Source organism: Limulus polyphemus, unplaced genomic scaffold (assembly GCF_000517525.1).
Source record: "Limulus polyphemus unplaced genomic scaffold, Limulus_polyphemus-2.1.2 Scaffold2450, whole genome shotgun sequence".
NCBI lineage: Eukaryota > Metazoa > Arthropoda > Merostomata > Xiphosura > Limulidae > Limulus > Limulus polyphemus.
The window spans coordinates 73,377-93,234 of NW_013668060.1; the positions used below are offsets into that span (position 1 = coordinate 73,377).

The 19,858-nt window shown below is 34.1% G+C and overlaps 1 protein-coding gene across 4 annotated transcripts in view; it reads right to left on the reverse strand.

Annotated features, from left to right (window-relative positions):
- Window positions 1–19,858, reverse strand: part of LOC106466987 (diphosphoinositol polyphosphate phosphohydrolase 1-like) — an 80,795-nt gene that overhangs the window by 52,566 nt on the left and 8,371 nt on the right. Inside the window, exon 2 of one of the 4 annotated variants that reach the window (XM_022395074.1) lies at window positions 4,249–4,355. The exons of 1 other annotated variant lie outside the window; for it this stretch is intronic. In XM_022395074.1, coding sequence (XP_022250782.1) covers window positions 4,249–4,278 — 30 coding nt within the window. In that variant the 5' untranslated portion in view covers window positions 4,279–4,355. Of the gene's footprint in view, window positions 1–4,248; window positions 4,356–16,334; window positions 16,406–19,858 lie in introns of those variants that run through there. 2 more of the 4 variants (XM_022395075.1, XM_022395073.1) reach the window with 2 other exon arrangements.

The following is a 19,858-nucleotide window of genomic DNA, read 5'->3' on the forward strand; positions in this document are numbered from 1 at the left end:
GACACACTAATTTTGATTAGATTATTATTTGAGATGTGGCATAATCAATTAAGCTGAACAATAATCAAAAGTCATAATAGCAATATTTTGATTACTTAGAGTTGGAATAAACAAAAACATTAATTGATAAAATCATTATACTGATTATATCATTGATTATACTGATTAAGTGACTTTATTGTCACAGTTTGTCAAATCAAAGACTAAGCTTTTTAAAAGTGTTTGCAGTTGACTAAGCATTTCTGCCTACTTTCATTACATAGCACACTGCCATATCTAATAAAGATACAATTACTTCTACAAGTTTACTGACATCTCCAACAACAAAATAAAGTAGGTCTTGTCTGATGTATTTAGGCAAATGAAATACTTTTCATTTTTAATGCCACTTACAAAAGTTTCATAAACAATTTCAGGTATGGTACGAATAATGTAATTTTGAGATGAAAAAAGGTGTAATCAGGGTATCCATGGAGATTAGTTTGACTATTGGTAGAAGCTCATTCATATCTCGAACACTGCTTGTAACTAAAATGCATCTGTGTCATTGACAATAATCAAAATTAACTAATTAAGATTTTCAAATTACATCAAGTAAATTTGTGGGCCTGATTCCACTACCGAACACTTTACAATACAATAGCTTAGTTTTTTCAAACCCTCACCAATGTGATTTTTTTATTACTTCATCCACTTCCTTCCTAATAATCCTAACATTAGAATAATATCAACTAAGCTTGATTTTTTATTTACTATATCTTTAAATCAGTTAGGTTCAACAATCCAATCTTTTGCTCAAAACATATCCTTGATAATCTTTCATTTACTCTTTGGATCCTGCTGAGTAATTTATACCAACATGTAGCACAGGGTTCCCTCCTGAAGAGGCCACACATCTAATTCTCTCCCTAAACCCTGAAAGGTTTTTATTCTTTTTAGGCAACTCGTTAGACTTAAAATTTCCAAAATAATTTGCTCCCACACACTTCAAGAAGAGAATGCTTCTTAGGACTAGCAACTTAACTTTCAATGTGCTTCATAAAAGTCATTTACACTAGCAAGTGGCAAGTATTTTCTAGTCCTACACTTCTTATCCTCCCTACTACAAATAACTTTATGACTGAAATTCTCACAATATAAACCTAATGATTGTCTCCTCATTTCTCAATGCAAGCAACCAAATGTTCAAAACTAATAAGAACTGATATCTGAACCATAGAAAAAGTAGTAGAAAGCTTAATTCAAGTGTTCAAATTGTTAGGTTTTTGGACAATCCTCTTATGGATAGTCAATCTAAATGATGAAAAGTTTGGAAGTATTAATTTGAATATTAGGATAACATAATATATATATATATATATATATACATACAACAAAATACCATTTGGTCCCTCAAAGTTGTTCTTGCACATACACCCTTGAAAAAATTAAAAACTGAAACCCACTTTTTACTTTTCAGGAAATCATTTTTTCTCCACCTTAAGCTGCTATAAAATACTGGCACTACTACTGATAACAACTTGTTACTTACATCAACCATCTTGTTAGAAAAATATAACTGTCTTAACAGTTATGGGTAGGTCCATATGATCATGGTCATCCGTGTACTGTGCATGTCACAAGAATTTACTTCGTTACATTAAATATTTAATTATACAATTATACTATCAATGTATACCAATAAAATTAGCATTACCATTTACATTATAGTTCAAAGTTTTATATTACCTAAGTTTTAATTTGTTTGTTTCAAAAAATCCTTGATGCACAACTTCAGTTTGTTGTTTACAAGGTTTTAACATTTGGACTTTGTAACTTGAGAACAACTTGACCAAACTAATCCTTTCATATACAGAAAGAATCAAGATTAATTGCTCTGTTTACACATTCTTCTTTTGAGTTCCTAAGGGCATGTTTGGAACTCTTGACAGATGCCATGCTTCTGCACATACGGTTGCAAATTCTCAGCCAATTATACTTAAATGAGCTAGATGTCTGTAACCAATAGAAAGACCACATTTTGAAATACTATATTTCCCAACAGTTATTTTAAAATTGGCATGAAGAATTCGATAGAAAACTTATCCAATGTTCTTAGCATTGTTGATGCTTGTGTCCTAGCTAGTGCTTTAGCATTATTTCTCACCTATAAATACGTTAGTTTGATAAACAGTTAAGTTGTATTTAGGTTTGAGTTTTATATTTTAGTTAACTATGTGTTAGTTAAGTATTAAAACGCATATTAGAAAGGTTTAATATTTGTTTAAAAATGTAAGCCAAAATGCTTTTGTTTATCAGGCTTAGTGTAGAAGACAAATGTCCCAACGTTCTGACAATGGCTAAAGTGTCACTGCTGATAATGTCCCAGAGAACACCCATTGAAAGGTGTCACGATAAGAAATAATGCTAAAGGATGAGAAAGGAAAACAAAACATCAAAAATAAACTTTTTGTGAAAAAGTATAAACTTACAATTAAGAATATAAACTAAGAAGATTTTCAAAATTATTTGACAAAAAATTCAAGGGTATGTACACTTTTTCTATTTTAATCTTAAATATTTCACTGCACAATATGTTGATGATAATACTTGAAATATTCAGTCTGAGTGCAAATAACTAAAACACAAAAATAAATCTTCAGTTAAAATACTGAATCAAAACAATCCCATTCTTTGTGTACAAATTACTTGTAATCGTTAACAAAATCTTACCAAATTTTAATGAGATAAATTAAGAAAGCTCAGAGTTATTGTAAGTATTGTTAAAGTGTTTATCATTCTCCATACGAGCTAAGCCCAATGGACCTACCCATAACTAATGAGTTAACTGGAGCCTAGTCTAAGTCTACATCTTCCAAATCTTAAACTTGTATCCTCTCATGCTATTATTTTCAGAATATAGCACAAAGAAATAAGTGGCCTTTATCCTACTGATCCCCAAGATAATCTTGTCAACTTCAATAAGATCACCTCTTATCCTTCTTTTCTCAAGAAAAAATAAGTTGAGAAATCTTGAGCTATCCCTATAAGATAACCTTTCCATTCTTAGAATCATCATATGAGTCTTCCTTTGAATCCTTTTCAGTAAGTTGATATCCTTCTTTAAATAAAGAGAACAAAACTATTGACAGTATTCTAAGTGAAACCTAACTTGTGATTTGCATAGAAAATAACCTCTTTTGACTTGTAATCAATATGCCTATTAATACAAAATAAAATTATAATGGATTTACAACTATCACTTCTTCAGTGGCTTGAGTAACGTATCCACAACTATGCCAAGATCCCTTTCCTCAGTCACACTAGTGAGTTGGTTCCCATCTGTATTAAACATAAGATCCAAATTATGATACCCCAAATGCTTTAACTTGTGTTTACAATAATTAAAGGTCATTTGCCAACTGGACATACTCCAATTTACCAACTGATTCAAGTAATTCTGTAGTATAGATGGACAATAGGTGGTATTTGCTAATCGACTAATCAATTAATACACGCACACCCCATACTAGCACATTTGTATCAGCAAAAAAAGAAAAAAGTTCCTGTGTGTTATCTTCCCAACTATTTCAAATACCATTTATTTCTGCAGAATATTTTTTCCACAAACATAATCCATGGGGAATGAATCACTAATGTCAGCTAAACATCACCACTATGCAGTCACCATTATCTTTCTTTTTCAAATATGTAGCAATCTTGCACTAATCTACTGTGATTACAATGATAGAAATAATTTGGCTATTACTACCACCATTCAGTAATAAAGTTAATGGTGATCCAACTTTGTTTGAATAACAAAAACATAAAAGTAATACTCTATAAAGATTTCAGTCATCAGAATATCTTTAATTCACTTAACATACTCACAATGTCGCCAAACAATAAACATAAGTAACCTTATTTGGTAAACATAATAAAAAACTCATGTATAAAAACATTACAACTCAATAAAACTAGTCTAACTATCAAAAAGAAAAACACTATAATTTTAAACAAAGAACCAGACATCAACAAGATACCTTTGTTAAATCTTAAGAAATCTCCAGTTGTGTGATTTCTATCTTTCTATGTTGTGTGTATATATATATATATATATATATATATTTTCCTGTGCCTAGGTAAATTGCTTGTACCTGATGATCACAAAACCTTCTCCAAACATTGTATATTTGTTACTGTGTTAAACCTGTAATAAAGTTTTCTTTGTTACCCATTCAACCCATCTATAAAATGTAGAAAACTTACCTTATCCCAAGTTATCTGACCTCTTCTCATTGAAGAAAATTTCTGTAGTTTTCAAACACACAAATATTTTCACAGTTCACAAACAAAAGGAACTGAAAGGGCACAAACTATAAAAAAATTAAAACTATATATTTACTGTTACATTGTATGTAACATACTTGTACTATGCATATTATACAATCATATTTCAATTTTCTTTATAGCTATTTTTCATTATTTTATGATCAAACCACTTGATGTGATGCCATAAGATTTCAACCAAGGTCCAAGTCTGTACAAAAACTTAGGGAAGCACTTAAAATCAAGAAATGGACCATATATTCTCAAAGGATAATAAACCAAAATAAAGGATCTTTTTGGGATGGGCAGAAAGATACTAAAACAAACAAAAAAATTATTGAATTAAGAATATGAATTTTTCTTCTTCATGAATTACATTAAAGAAATGTCAGAAAATGACAAAATATCAGTTCTAAAATATTTTTTAGGTTAAAAGTTATAATTTTCTAAAACAGAAAATGTTTTCCAATAGATACTTACCTCCACTCATTATTACTGCCCTCTATATGCTCAAATCTTTTGCTCACCACTAGCCTCGATACTCTCACCTACCCCTACGTGTTTAATGTGATTCAGCTGTACTGTAGCATGTAAATAATCATGCGACAACCTTCCACCAATAGCAGCACAAAACACTAACTTCACTTTGAGATTAGGCACCAAGAACAAGAAACACTAGAAGTTGGGAGGAAGGGTTGGAAGCACCAGAGAAGATAAGTATCTATCAGAAACACATTTTGTGTTGAAAAATTATAACTTCTGATAGAATATCTTACTTCTTCTAACATAAAAGCTAGAATCCCACGAGTTTAAGAAGACCCCAAGATGAACCAGATATCTAGTCTGGGTTAATACAGACTTCACTACATGAACAAATCAACCAACTCTTGGAGTTTCTTACAGAAGAAACTGAGTGTGACAGAAGGCTACTACTCACGATGGAGCTAGAAGAAGCCAGTCATCCATGTAATAATGTAATCAAAACCCATGGGAGTCTATCCATCTGGTGAAAGCTTTGACCACCCAACAAAAACCATAGGGGGCCAAGAGAAGGCTAAACAGAAGAGCTTGGAATGGACAGGACCAATCTGTGTGGATGACTCGAAGAAACCAACAAGATGCTACGGATATGGAAACATGGAGGTAAGTATCGAACACATTTGTCATTCACAATCTTGAAGTAAATGGCCATTAAAGTGATAGAAATGACTCTATGGTGAAATGAGGAATGTCAAAAAATCAGTTCAGACTGGGAAGATCAATAATAGGTCACCAGTCCCCTATCTTTTTGGGACCAGTAAACAACTATGGGTAGAACCAGTGGCCAGGATTAGCCACAGAACCTATAACACCTTTGGAAAGGAGGTCCTGAACCACCTCTGACACATGCTGGTAGGATATGGGATCCCCCTTGGGAAAAAATGGAACTGGGAAAGGAGCTAAGGGAGGAGGAGTGGTAAAACAAAGGAGGAGTCCTTCTGATAAGAATTGCAGCACCCAAGGATCTGTGGTGAAAGTCCTCCAAAACATGGATAATATTGTACAGCCTGGCCTCCACAGGTCCTTTCCCTATCAGATAATCACTGAAACCATGTACAGCAAAAGGGTCAGCAGCAAAAAATATGGCAACATGACTCAAAATCTAGGGTATAAGGAACAGACAAGGTATGGGAAACAGGCACAGAGGAAGATTAGGACAGACAAGCAACAAAGGAAGGTTAGGAAGAATGAGACATGCTGACTCCAAGGACTCAGGAACATCCCCAAAAAAGGATCCATGCATAAATCTTTTAAAGATGGGAGGGGGCAAACACATTCATGTCAGAAGGCATCTCTGCCCAACAACACAAGAGCCAAGTGTGAAGGGACAGAGCTGGAGAAGAAAAATGGGTTAACATGGATAACAACAGAGATCAGCCATTTCTCTAAACCCCCTCAGGAGAGTGATGGATAGCCTCAAAGGTGAATGGTAGAGAGGTAACATTGGAGGGAAGTTAAAGATAAATGAAGGTTGGAATACTGTGCACATTAAAAATGAACTGAAGTATCAAGGTACAAACCCCAAACTAGGATTAAAGAATCCAACTGAATGCAATGATAGGCCAAAGAGTGTACATCTGAAGCATGAACCTGGATATCAGATGAGAAAAGAAACAAAAGTTATCATTTTCTTGCACTGAAAATGTATTTCTGATAGATACTCACCTCCACTAACACAAAGCTATCTCAATCCTTGTTTGCCCCCTAATCATTGCTAAAAAAATTTGTAATCAGTGCACCAGTCTTTATACCCCATCAGTTTTGCTCCATTTCAGAACATGTACATATCATGTGACTACTCTCCACCAATGGTATTGTACCATCTATACTGGTGCAGCTTGCTCCCTCTACTATTACCACTCAATCCTCACTTTTGAAAACTAGCAGATATTAACACTGGAAGTACATATCAGAAATGCATATTCAGTGTAAGAAAATGTTAACTTCCAAAATGGTCTTACCTCCTTCTCTCACACAAAGCTAGAGTCTCATATTGCAAAAGTGGAGGGGCCAGTTTAGGCACAGAAATATCAAACCAAGTGGAAAGCAACTGCCAAGAATGAACAGGTGTGCTACAAGATTAAAATGAAGCACACCTATGGGGTACCACACTTCTTCTGTAACAGGTATGCTTCTCACCCAAGAAATAGGAAAGTAACAACAATTTGGCAGAATTGAAAATACTGGAACAACTGAATGTCAAAAATATGTACAGCACTGAACAAGTGATGGAATTACTGTATGTTCTGAAGAACATGCATGTTTTGTTTGTCACAGGACTTTGTCTGATATAGTGCCTGTGTTAAAAACCTAGTCAGAAATGCTTGCAGTGAACCACAGATGTGGATGTTGGATAGGTGCAAGTTGTAGCAAGATGCAACAGAATAAGCTAGGGTACCTACCCAACCTCAACCTGACAGATGATGATCCAGAGTTCGCCCTCAGCATCAGTAGGATGGGGAAAAGAAAAAAGCAGAATGCCAAAAAGTGGCTAGGGCATGAAACCATGTGATGTATTCATAATGGCATCAACTGATTAAGTTATTTTGTCAAGTGCGGTGCACCTGGGCAAAAAACATTCAAGGGAAATGAAAGTAGGGTGTTTGTTGTTATCAACAGATTAAGGCATTTCATCTAGTGAGGTCCACCTGGACAAAAATATCAAGGTGAAATTCCAGCAGTGTTATTTGTTTTTATCAATTGATGAAGTGATATTGTATGGTGCAGTCCACCTGGGCAAAACACCCAGGGGAAACACAAGTAAAATAGGATGAAGTTATTTTGTCTAGTGAGATCCACCTGGGCAAAAACCATGCAGAGGAAACTCAAGTAGGGTTTTGTTTGTATTTCTCAACAAACAAAGTTATACTGACTGGTGTGGTCCACATGGGCATGCAAAAACATTTGGGGAAACCCAAGTAGGGATGGTGTCATGTTTGTTACTATTAATTGATGAAGTTATGTTAACTAGTGTGGTCCACCTGGGCAAAATACATCCAGGGGGGAAAGAGATCATTAATGGATTAAATTAGTTTGCCTGGTGCAGTCCACCCAGGCAAAAACATCCAGAGGAAATGCATTATCAATTGATGAAGTTACTTTCTCTAGAAGTAGTTTAACCAGCTTTGCCCTTTTATCACTAAGTGGATAAATACGAGTATTGCAAACATTGAAACTCACTCAGGAGGAAACCTCCATGGTCCACCACCCCAGCAACTGGGAACTGGGAGTGGTAAGGACTCCGTGCTCCACTAGAAGAAAAAAGGGTGGGGAGTCTGGAGGAAAGTCCCACCTCAGACTATGCAATGAGTACCTGTGATTCCATATTTTGTAAAGAAGACTGATCACGATTTATGCAATCAAAGGGTAGGCAGGGATGGTCAGAAATCAATTTCTGTTTTACTCATGAAGTCCATGAGTGACAGCCCACCACAGATTGAAATTGATTAATATCTAGCATACATATTTACATATACCACTGGGTAAGCAGCCAGTGGTTTTAAAGAAACACCCCATTTCTACAATGAGCATTGTATAGTCATTCTAAACTAGTGCAGGTCTGAAACAAAGCATACCTGACCAAGCCACACCTGCCACAAGGTGAGATCTGTAAAATAGATGTTACAATTAGGGAAGCTGAAAACAAAACATAAAAGAAAGGAAGTGATCAGATTGACCCCAGCCAAAGGAAAATGAATGTGTGTAGAATTGCCAAAAGAGTTCAACAATATCCACTAGAGGAATGAAGGTATCAGTAGTAGTCCACATTCCAGTCTGAAAGATCTGTTCCAGAGGACTTCAAGGTGGTGCAGCCAAGAATATAGTGATGTGACAAACCTGATAATAAGTACATTGTGGAGGTGATGGTTCCAGGGAATAGAGGGTCAGGATCGTGAACCCCCGAAAGGAGGCAATATGTATCATATATCTCCTTAAAGAGTGAACCAGACAAGGAAACTGAACAGAAATGGAATGGGAGGTCAGGTGGGTAAAGAAAAGTGAGGAAATGGGTGGGAAAGCAAAACCACCTAAACTAGCAGCATAGGTCCTAGGGAGGAAGGACTGGTTGGAATAGAGAATGATATAGGAGGAATGGTAAAGGATGCAGGTAACATTAAAGGCATAAATTTCTGAATGAAGCAGATCACATGCAAGGAAGCAAAGGAAATAGGTCCACAGGGAGAGAAGATAGATGAAACATGAAGACAAAGGTCTAAATGGAAGACGAGAAAGGGCATAAAGCTCTGGTATAGATGGCCCAATATTATTGGTGAAGTGTAGTCTCATGAAATGTACATGTTATGAAATGATACGAAACTGATGGGTATAAAGACTGGTGCTTCCATGGTAAGTCCATTTCGGAATATACAGTAGATGGTGTGTCATTTTACAAAGAAGGAGACAGTTCATTTGACACAAGGGATAAGGAAAAAATGTAACAAACCTGTGTAACCAAGTCCAGAAAATCTGATGGTCTAAATGTGTCAATTGCATGTGCATGAGACTGCATGGCAAACAAGTGTGAAATGTCCTCTGCCAATAAGGTAGTAGTAGCAGTTGAGGAAGTCTTAACAATAAACTGTGAATTCATAACTGAATTTGAAATGGGTAAGTAACCCAAAATGAAAAGACTTGGTAAACAAATCAAAAAGATTTCAATAAAAAATTCATCTCATACAAAACTGCTTTTAGATGACCAAAGTTGAAAGTTAAATACAAAAAACTAAGTTCAAAACTATGAACAAATTTATGTAAAATTTGAAACTGACAGCGCGGCAAGCAAAAGCCTAAACACTTGGGTGCCAAATCAAGAAATGAGGTTAGACTCAATAATTAAGGGAGAGCTAGCTGCTCAAGGAGAGTGTGTCACACTCTTATCAGTGAAGGGTTGTCGTATGATTATTTACATGCTACAGCTTAGATGAACCACATTAAACATGTAAGGGTAGGTGGGAGTATCGAGGCTAATGGCAAGCAAAATATTTGAGCATATAGAGGGCAGTAATTATCGACAAAAGCTTATATGTTAGAAGAGGTAAGATATAGTATTGGAATTATGTGTATATATATATATATATTTAAAATTATTAACATAAAAAATTTACTTTTTAATTTGTACTTCAAAAACCTTAACAAGTGGAGAAACATAACAAAAGCCTTCAAACTTTGGGCTCAATAATTTACAATTACGATACAAGGAATTCTGTGAAAATGTGACATGTGAACTTAATATACATACATTTGACAATACTGACTGGAATAAACTTTCAAACACACATGATGAAAAGTCAAAAAGACAAACAACACATATATATATATATTAACATTACTAGTTACAAGGATTTATCTAAGCTGCACATGACAACAACCACTTCTGTTTTCAGTTTTCAGGGCTTCCTACAATGCCCATGTAGTACAGTTAGTCATAATTAAATAGGTTAATGATGTAACACAAGTTAACAGTTACGTTATTGATTTGTTAGATTATTATAAAATATGAATTAAATGATATCTAAAGTAAATATTAAAAACACAGTAATACCAAAAAACATATTTAATTATGGATTATTTCACATTCCATCATCAATGTTAAAGCCTCTAAAAGTTAGTTCCCATTATTCTAACTACAAAAAACAACATTAGCTATTAAATGAGTAGTTTTTCTTTCAATTGTAATTCTAAAAAGTAACAATATAATGAAATGTACAATAATATGTGTGGCATACACGTCTAATAACATTGTTAAGAAAAAGAATGGCTTAAAAACATGTATAAAAACTAGGGCTTGATGGTAGGTAAAACAAAATATGCAGCCTAGCTAACTAATGAATGAATATTTGCTGTAAAGTTCTTATCAATGCTATAAGTGTAGCTACCAGTTTGGCCACAAACTGGTCATTACTTTAAGTCATACACTTAATCCTTTTTTGGCCACACCTTTCTTTTCACACCTAGGGTGTTTTTGATTAAATATCTTAATTTTTTATCAATACACACCAACAAACCGCAGCAAGTAAGAAAGTGACACTCGATAGTAACCAAAGTTAGCTTTAGGATCACAACCTTATTATTCGGAACAGATCTATACTTTACAGAACCAACCAGATTCTTTAAAATATATGGTGGTAGTTTTTCCTCTGTAAAATATTGTTAATAGCATCCTTTATAGTAATGCCATGGAATTTATATTAAACAGTTTCTTGTCATCACTCCCATGCAATCAGTACAGCCGTATCAAGCATCATTATTTATGATAATTGCTTAAGCTAATATAATGTGACACTAAATATTCAATAATAACCATTCACCTATATGATTCTTTTGAAAACTTGAGCTAGAAACTGCTAATCTAGTTTGCTTGGTCTAACTAATACTTATGTATTTGCACATCCTTTCAACTTACAAGTTTTGCTGCTCTAAATCAGCTATCTTTAATCCGAAGGACAAAAAGCTAAAAACGATCTACTTTTACTCTTAGATGAAGCTGTATTAGAAATTTTAGATTAATAGTTCACAACTTTTTCTGTAAAATTGTCAATTTTTAGTAGTTTTTGTTGAATAACTTGGCACATGTGGCTTATATTTACATCAAATGAAACTCCTAATTGTAGGTTGAAAACAGGGCTTGAAAAAAGCATGGACCAGGGAGCCAATGGCCCCAATAATGCTGGCAGGCATGTAAAAAGTGTCTTCGACATAGCTCGTGTGGCACCTTAAAATCAAAAGAACCATTAAAAATTTGACTCCACATAAGCTTATCTAATAGTTTCTTAACCGAGCAGAACTTATAACAAACTACAAAAGGAACTTCCCAAATTTATAAACATTCATCAATCATGTATCCACAAATGTCGTCACTATGAACGCTTGTGTATTCAAAGTAAACGCACTTTCATTAATAAGAATACCATCAATTTGTCCAATGTTCATACTTATTGTATCAGTGTAATGGAATTGAAATATAAAATTTCATTTATAGAACTTTTATAAAGATGACTACTGTTTTCAATCAGAATGCTACTTTTTAACTATTTATATATGACACCAAGCCTGCATCAAGGTTTCACACATTTGAAAGATGTACATACAAGTTCTTTTTTGTCAACACTTTCCAAAAACAGGCAAGTAAAAATTTAAAACTTGTAAGATTTTTGGAGAATCTACCTTACTGCATGTACATTGTTTGTAAATGTATGCATGTTAGGGTAAACAATTTTCAATCCAACTTTTCAGACTGCACCAGCCAAAAAGAATAATATTACTGTTTTACCAATCATGACACAATTGCTGATTATTATAGTTTATAATCCACCCGATTCCAATTGCCGATTACATACAGTAAAGTTGATGATGTTATTGTGTAGTATTGTTGACAGTTTAATCTTAAACATTGTAATGACTACAAAGAATGTACTTTGAAGCCTCATTAAATTTCAAATGGTTGAAGTTATCAATAAATGTGCCACAAAATACAAAATCAATCTCTTTATTTTTTATTTGAACGAGTGTAAAATAAATATGGAGACTGACCTTGTTGCTAGTATATGATTGATACATAACGTTATGTAATCATTGTGAGAGAGAAACAAATTGTTGAGGTTCATTGCCTAAATTCATGATTCACTTCAGCCATAAGTTCAAAAACTTTTGCTTTCACTCTATACATTTTGAACTAAATCATTTTCTCAACTATAAAGAAGACCCTCTTTGTGCTGGTTGAATTATTTAAAATTTCTCACCTCCTGGCTCAACACATGCTTTCATCAAATGTGTTTTGAAACTTCACACTTACTCTGTGTCACTTTTGACATTTGTCTAAGATCACAAAATATTAGCTTGTACTGTTGATAAATATGTATACACTCCCCTATTAGTTACAGGTGCAACAGGCTGTCGATTATGACAATTGCTTACCTTCATGATTCTTGTTTTTCAACCATTTAGTTTCTACTCAAAGAACCCAAAACATCTAATTTGTCTCATTCAGAAGCAATCCAACCAATCAGCAATCACATTAGTTGAGCCACAACTAACTTTAAGGTAAGTTCTTGGAACTATGCATATTCCATAAATAACAGGACTGTAAAATGATGAAACGAAATGTTCCATAGCTGTTCATTAGGTTAGTTAATTTTAAATACTTGTATGTACCTGTTTACCATTTTCAACTTATAGTGATATCTCTTAGAGTGACATGTACAATTCAAACAATTGAAAAAACCTTCTTACTGGAAAGTAATAGGATATTCCAAATTTCCAATTGCTCTGTTGTCAACCTCTTTGGCAATCTCCCCAGACAATGAGCTAATACATAGTATGGTGCTGGTGTATTTTCATGTAAATAACCTGACCCCTGGTATACTCTGCACGTGAGGAAAAAGTGTTCTTAGAAACTTTTAGGCAAGTATTACTGTACTCGTGTATACCTCACAAGCCAGCAACACAAACAAATTTTGGAAGATAAGAAAAATTAAATAATCCTTTTACATTACGATAAAACAATAAAACCTTCACTAAACAGTGATCCCTTGTGGTTTTGTCACATAGTGAAACCAATCACAGGTTAAGGGTTATGGCGATGCTATGGGACACACAAAGTGAAACCTACTCATCTTGGAATATTCAAATATTGGTAAATACATTAAAAAATACTCATATTTATACTTCATTCTTTGACTAGAGAATATCTGGGATTGCTAACCAAACAAGTGTTGGCCAATTGATGAATTGCTCCAAGTGTTAAATAAGACCAACATAAACGATTATTGGGAATAGAAAATTTCAGTCTTAAAAACAAACAAAAAATACCATATTACCCACACATGCGTATACCCTGAAGTTGGCATTTTTGAAAACTAACTTAACATATAGCCCATGGGTTATTTGCATGAAAATACGGTAATGAAGAGCCACATGATGTATCATACTGAGAACTTTGTGGGAACAGTCCACGTACATATTCGGCAAGTGCACAGCATATATTAATCTGTGTATAGGGTGCTGTTATAGACTGTTTGCTAATGTATGGTCTGTAAAGAAATGGGCATGTTCCACTATGTGCAAAGCATTGTTTTTAATCTTTTTTTTTTTTGTTCAGTGTATCAACTTATGTAAATAAACAAGAAACATACACAGATTGCTTTAAATGATGATTCTATATTCTATGATGAATAATGTTTCGTGTTTTGTGTCAAAAGAAAAGTACAGGGTCATGATTGCAAGCATACTTACAAATCAGAATATTTTTGTTGTGATAAAGTGGTCTGGGTGATGTTATTTTAATTTCTCGGAAATCGGCTTTCTGTGATCAGGAAAGTTGGCAAATTCTACTGATTCCAATTGCCTAACCAATTATCAGTAAAACACTACATAATATAAAATAATAACTTTAAATGAACCCAAAATAATGATTTCAAAACCGGAATAATAATGCAATTCTCCTGATGGTTTCTCCGATATATTTTCCACATCTATTTCATTACTTAATTTTCCCAGACATAGCAAGAAAGGCCAGCCATGGGCTGATATCATCCATGGGGTTAAGGAGGAGCTACCTAACACCTGTGGCCTCTTTTAGCTATTGCTGTCTGTACCAACTAGCTCTGCTTAGGCAGAGAGAGGATTCAACAATATGAAGATGATCACAACCAATTTTAGATCTTTTTTGGGAGCTGACAGGATAACTGATTAGCTTCTGGTCATGCTCCACTCACCTTCAATAATTGACTTTGATCCCATAACAGCTATCCATCTTTGGAACTCGGAATAACTTCACTCAAAGAGACAAAATGCTGGCAGGGTTCTGATTGAGAAGCACGTGCAGAAGAATGACGAAGAAGGGAAAGAAGAAAGAATCCAATAAATGGAGTTAGGACATTATCAGACACTGATAGTGATGCATACTATATTTCCTTTCATGATTTATTTTGATTATGAAAGGATACTAATTAAGCATAATTCGTCACCACCACCTATACCATTTTAGAGTTATTTGCATGTTTTCTATACGTTGCTAATTTGATGATTTTACAAATTCAAATTCATGAACAATTAATTAACAACCATTTCAGGATATGAAACACTGATTGATATAACGTTAGTGGTAATGTATGTAAATTGTATGATTTTTCTATCTCTCCATCAAAGTGTTTGCCATTTTATTGACAAATATGTCAACTAGATAGTAATGGGTTTTATGGGAACAAGAACAGAACACACTGACAGTGATGCAAAGATTTTCTTTCATTATTTATTTTGATTATTAAATGACTACTTTAAAGGGGAACAAAAAGTTGCTATTATACAATGCTTTAGAGGGGAAATTAAATATCATATATGAAATAAAAATCATTTAAGTGGTCTGAAAAAAAAATGGTTTGACTTGTTTTTGCTTTTTCATGAAATATGAGTTAGCACCAAAATAAATTGAGATGTTGATACCTTTAATTACACAACATCTGTTATTTAATTCAGTGATTTTTCTGATAACCTCCAATATAGAAAACTTTTTACAATTAGCTATAGGACTGGCCCCTAAAATATCCAAGACCTTAATATCTTCAGCAAATTTAAATAATTCATTGACCATTCCTTCACCTTGATTGATGTAAATTAAAATGAGCAAAGGCCCTAAGACAGAGCCCTGAGGTACCCTACTTGTGACATGAATCCAACCTGACTAAAATCCATTTATCACAATCCTTTGCTTTCTTCCATACAGCTAGTTTTCTATCCAATAAGCCAATCTTTCCCCACCCCTACAGAATCTTTTTTAACAAGACTTTTATGTGGCCCCTTATTAAATGCTGTCTAAAATCCAGATACATCAAATCCATACTAATACCTTCATCTACATAAACAGTAATGTCTTCAAAAAAGTCAAAAAATTAGTAAGGCAAAATTTTCCCTCTAGTGAAACCATTCTGACTATCCAATAAAATTGTAAACTTTGTTAAATGATTTTGCAAAGTATATTTTATCACACTTTCAAAAGTTTTCCCACCACTGATGCAAGACTAATGGGTCTATAATTACTGGGACAATTCTTTATCACTTCCTTTGATAAAAGGAGTAACATTAGCCAATTTCCAATCTTCTTGCATCTGCCCATTATTCAAGGACTTAGAAAAGATAGTAGCAAGTAGCTTACATATCCAATCCTTAATCTCCTTCAAACCACTGGGTAAATATTATTTGGTCCAGGAGCTTTATCATTCTTTAAACTTCAAAATATGTTTTAACAATCTTAGAATGAATGTGATCATCTTGTTCAATCATGTTTCCATCTAGCAACTCTTTAGGATGAGGAATAGTGCTTAAATCTTCATTAACAAAAACTGAAGGAAAAATACAATTTAATATCACAACCATCCCAAAACAATTAGATATTAGCATTACTGTATTATCCTTCAAAGGCCCTACTCCAATCCCAACATTTTGCTTACCCTTAATGTATTCTATTATTTCTTTTTACATTTTCAACAAACCTTTTTCAATGTACTTGTTTTGATTTCCTTATTTCCCATTTGTTCAGCTCTCTTGATCTTCTATAATCCTCAAAATCTTCCAACATTGCAATCAACTTAAACTTTTTATATTTATAATGCTTTCTCTTTGATTTTATCCTTTATACCCATTGTGAACCAACGTAGTTTACTTGCAGCCACCTTTTTTTGTCTAAGAAACAGGAATACATAGAATATTTAAGATTTTATAAACAATTTCCACATTATCTCCAATTAATTCAGGAGCTCAATTCATAGCATATAATTCTTGATTCTTCCCATTTCCTTTTTAATTTGGAATCAAAAAGCATTATACTTTATCTCCATATGCAGCAAAACATCAAACCTCATTGAGCAATTATCACTTGCACCCACACATTCCCACCCTGTCAACCATTTCTGTATTAGAAGTTAATAATAAATCTAAAATAGCATTGTTCCTAGTAAGTTCCCTAACCAATTGGTGAAGAAAATAATCCTGAACAGTTTCTCAAAATTGGTCTCCCTCACGAATTAACTCTAAAATTTCCTAGTCTATATGGTTGAAATAAAAATCTTATGATTGACCTTATTAACAGCTGAAATCTTTATTTAGTTGAATTTCTCATTAATTTCATCTAGTGGTCTGTAACAAATTCCAACAAAAAGAAGCCCAAAAAGATGGGTCTGACGGGTCTTCCTATGGTCACAGGTCAGAGGCCATGTCATCACATACGTAGACAAATATTCAAAATTTTATTGAACTACTATTTTATGAATGTATATCAAAATGTTTGGTATCAAATTGTAGATTATAATTCAAATTTTAGTATTATACATCAGTTAATTTCTTAAAATAAAAGTAAATATTAAAAGAAATCCTAAATATCAATTTGTTTTTGTACCATGTGGTATGTTGAATTCAGCATTGGTTCAGATTAGATTTTTGTTATGTCCAAAATACAAAGTTTTAGTTTCTTAAAAATTAGGAACTCAAATTTCTGATATTGACAAGCTAGAATATACAATAAAAACCTTCTATATTTTGTATTTGCTGAGATGTTAATACATTTATTGAATCAACTAAGGTAGAGCTGCCCACCTCTTCTATTTTTGAAAATACCTGTATATGTACACCTACTTTGCCCAATGACGCGTGTTTAATAACCAATCAAAAGCTCAGAATGTCTCCCTAGTGATTTTCTCAGCCTCTGCAAAGTATTTACGTGGGAAGTTGTCATTTTCCTAAACTGAAAATGTATTTCCAAACATACTTACCTCCGCTGACACGCTATGCAAGTACTGTATATAAGCATTGTATTCAGACGATAAAATTGCTTTTTTGCAACTTACCTCATTCTGGTCACTAACACCGGCTCTTAGTGGGAAGGGAAGGAGAGAGAGTGTCAGCGAAGGTAAGTATGCTTGGAAATACATTTTCAGTTTAGGAAAACGATAACCTCCAAAACATACATACCTCCACTGACACTAATAGCTAAAATTTCACATTGAGAGGGCGGAAGGGCCAGTGAGGACAGAGATCATACAGAAAGCTTCTGCAGGGAACAAATATGTACCACGAGAAGTGATATCAAAGTGGGAACACCACATTACATCCAAAACAGGTATGTTTTTAACCAAGAACTACAGTGGGCAAGGAGAATTCTGCTTACCCATGGAATTATGGAGATGATGTGGAACACTGACCCACCAAGTACCAAAGATTTAAGAGGAGATAGTGGACCCCCTGCATGAACAACATAAGACCTGACACTGTTCCTAAGAGGATCCAAGCCCCCCCCCCCTCACTGGATAGCTAAGAGTCAAATCTGGACTGGTTTTACGAGTAGGCTCCACATAGGTTGGTCCTGCTCCTACCAAATCTGCAAAAAACTTCCAGGGAAACAGGTAGGAGGGTCCCCAACTTCGCACTCTTCTCCGAGAGTGGAGAAAACTCAAAACTCCGAAGGAAAATCCTGTGTCCACCACCCCAGTGACTGGGAACTGGGTGTGGTAAGGACTCCCGAGCTCCACTAGTAGAAGTAAGGGGAGAACATAAGCATTGGGGAGTCCTGAGGAACAGGTCTACAGAGACAGTGCAACAGGTGAACCATGTTCCCTAATCAAATTGATCTTGACAGATTCAGCTCTAAGATCAGCAGGACTGTCAAAATCCCCTTTAGCTTTACTCATAATAGTTTATGAGCAGTGGTCCATTAGAAATATTGTAATAAGATATCAGCATCCACAATTGCATCAAGATGGTCTTATGGAACACCTCATCTCGACACCAGAAACCGATATAGAGGTTGCTCATGTGGAATTTAAATACAAACATACCTGACTCGCCACTGAGTGAATCCAAAAGAAATCAATAGGGAACCTAGAAGAAAAAAAAAACAATAACTGTAAGTCTGATAACACACTTTTCACCTCCCTGTTAAAATCTAGTAGAGGTTCTCAATACAGCCACAGGGGGAATACAAAATCCCATTGAAGAGGAAACTGTGAGATCATGAAGGTAATGAGATATGAATGTATCGGAAGAAGTCCACATATAGTTCAACAGGGCAGCAAAAGACATCGACAGGTGTTGAGTTTGATGAGAGGTGATGTGAAGCATGTTGTGATCATTAACAGATAAGACCGAATAGGCAATATGGATCAAATTCCAAAGCCTTCTGATTAACCCTTTCTCCATGGGTACCATTTACTGTGCATAACATAAGGTTTTAGTGTCTTACATTCAAAATTTTATTAAACTACTTTTATTTATGTTATACCAATTAGAATAGCATAAAATCTTAGCTAATAATTCATATTTTAATAGTATACAAGTTTTAAGTTCTTAATTCTAAAAGGCAATATTTAAAAAAATCCTGAATTTCCACTAGTGTAACACACATGACAAATTTTATTTTAGTATGTCATCATCTCTATTTTATCCATCACCCCTCAGCAATGTATGAAATTAAACATAAAATGCTCTCTATAAAATCGTTATTGCTCAAACAGACCATAATTTTTATGGCCTTCAATTTTATTTTGTAAGAGAAAATCAGACCCCTCCTGCCACACCCACCTGTCACATCCTCTCTTTACCAATTGATTGATAGTTCTCTCTTACGTTTAATTATATATTATTTATAACCAATAGAAAGTCAAGGTTTTCATCTATCAAATGGTGCATTGTATAGCATTGTGTTCTGAACAGATAACCGTCAATGTCACTCATAGTAGCAACTTCATTCCTGTGGGAAAGTTAATGACTAGCTTAGCTGAATTTGTAATGGGTCTCTCTTGTCTCATAGTTAGAAAACCAGGAAAAGTTTTAGAAGTGAATTTGTCTACTTTTTACATGTTATTAGTCTATATTCTTTGGTGTATTATTTAAGTAAATAAAAATTTTTAAGTGCTTTACCATAATTGCTAAAAAAAAAAATCAGGCTTAACTCTACTCGACAATCGAGGGCAAGAAAGAATAAGATTGTGTTCGTACTTTATTTCTTGTTTTTCATATTTATTTT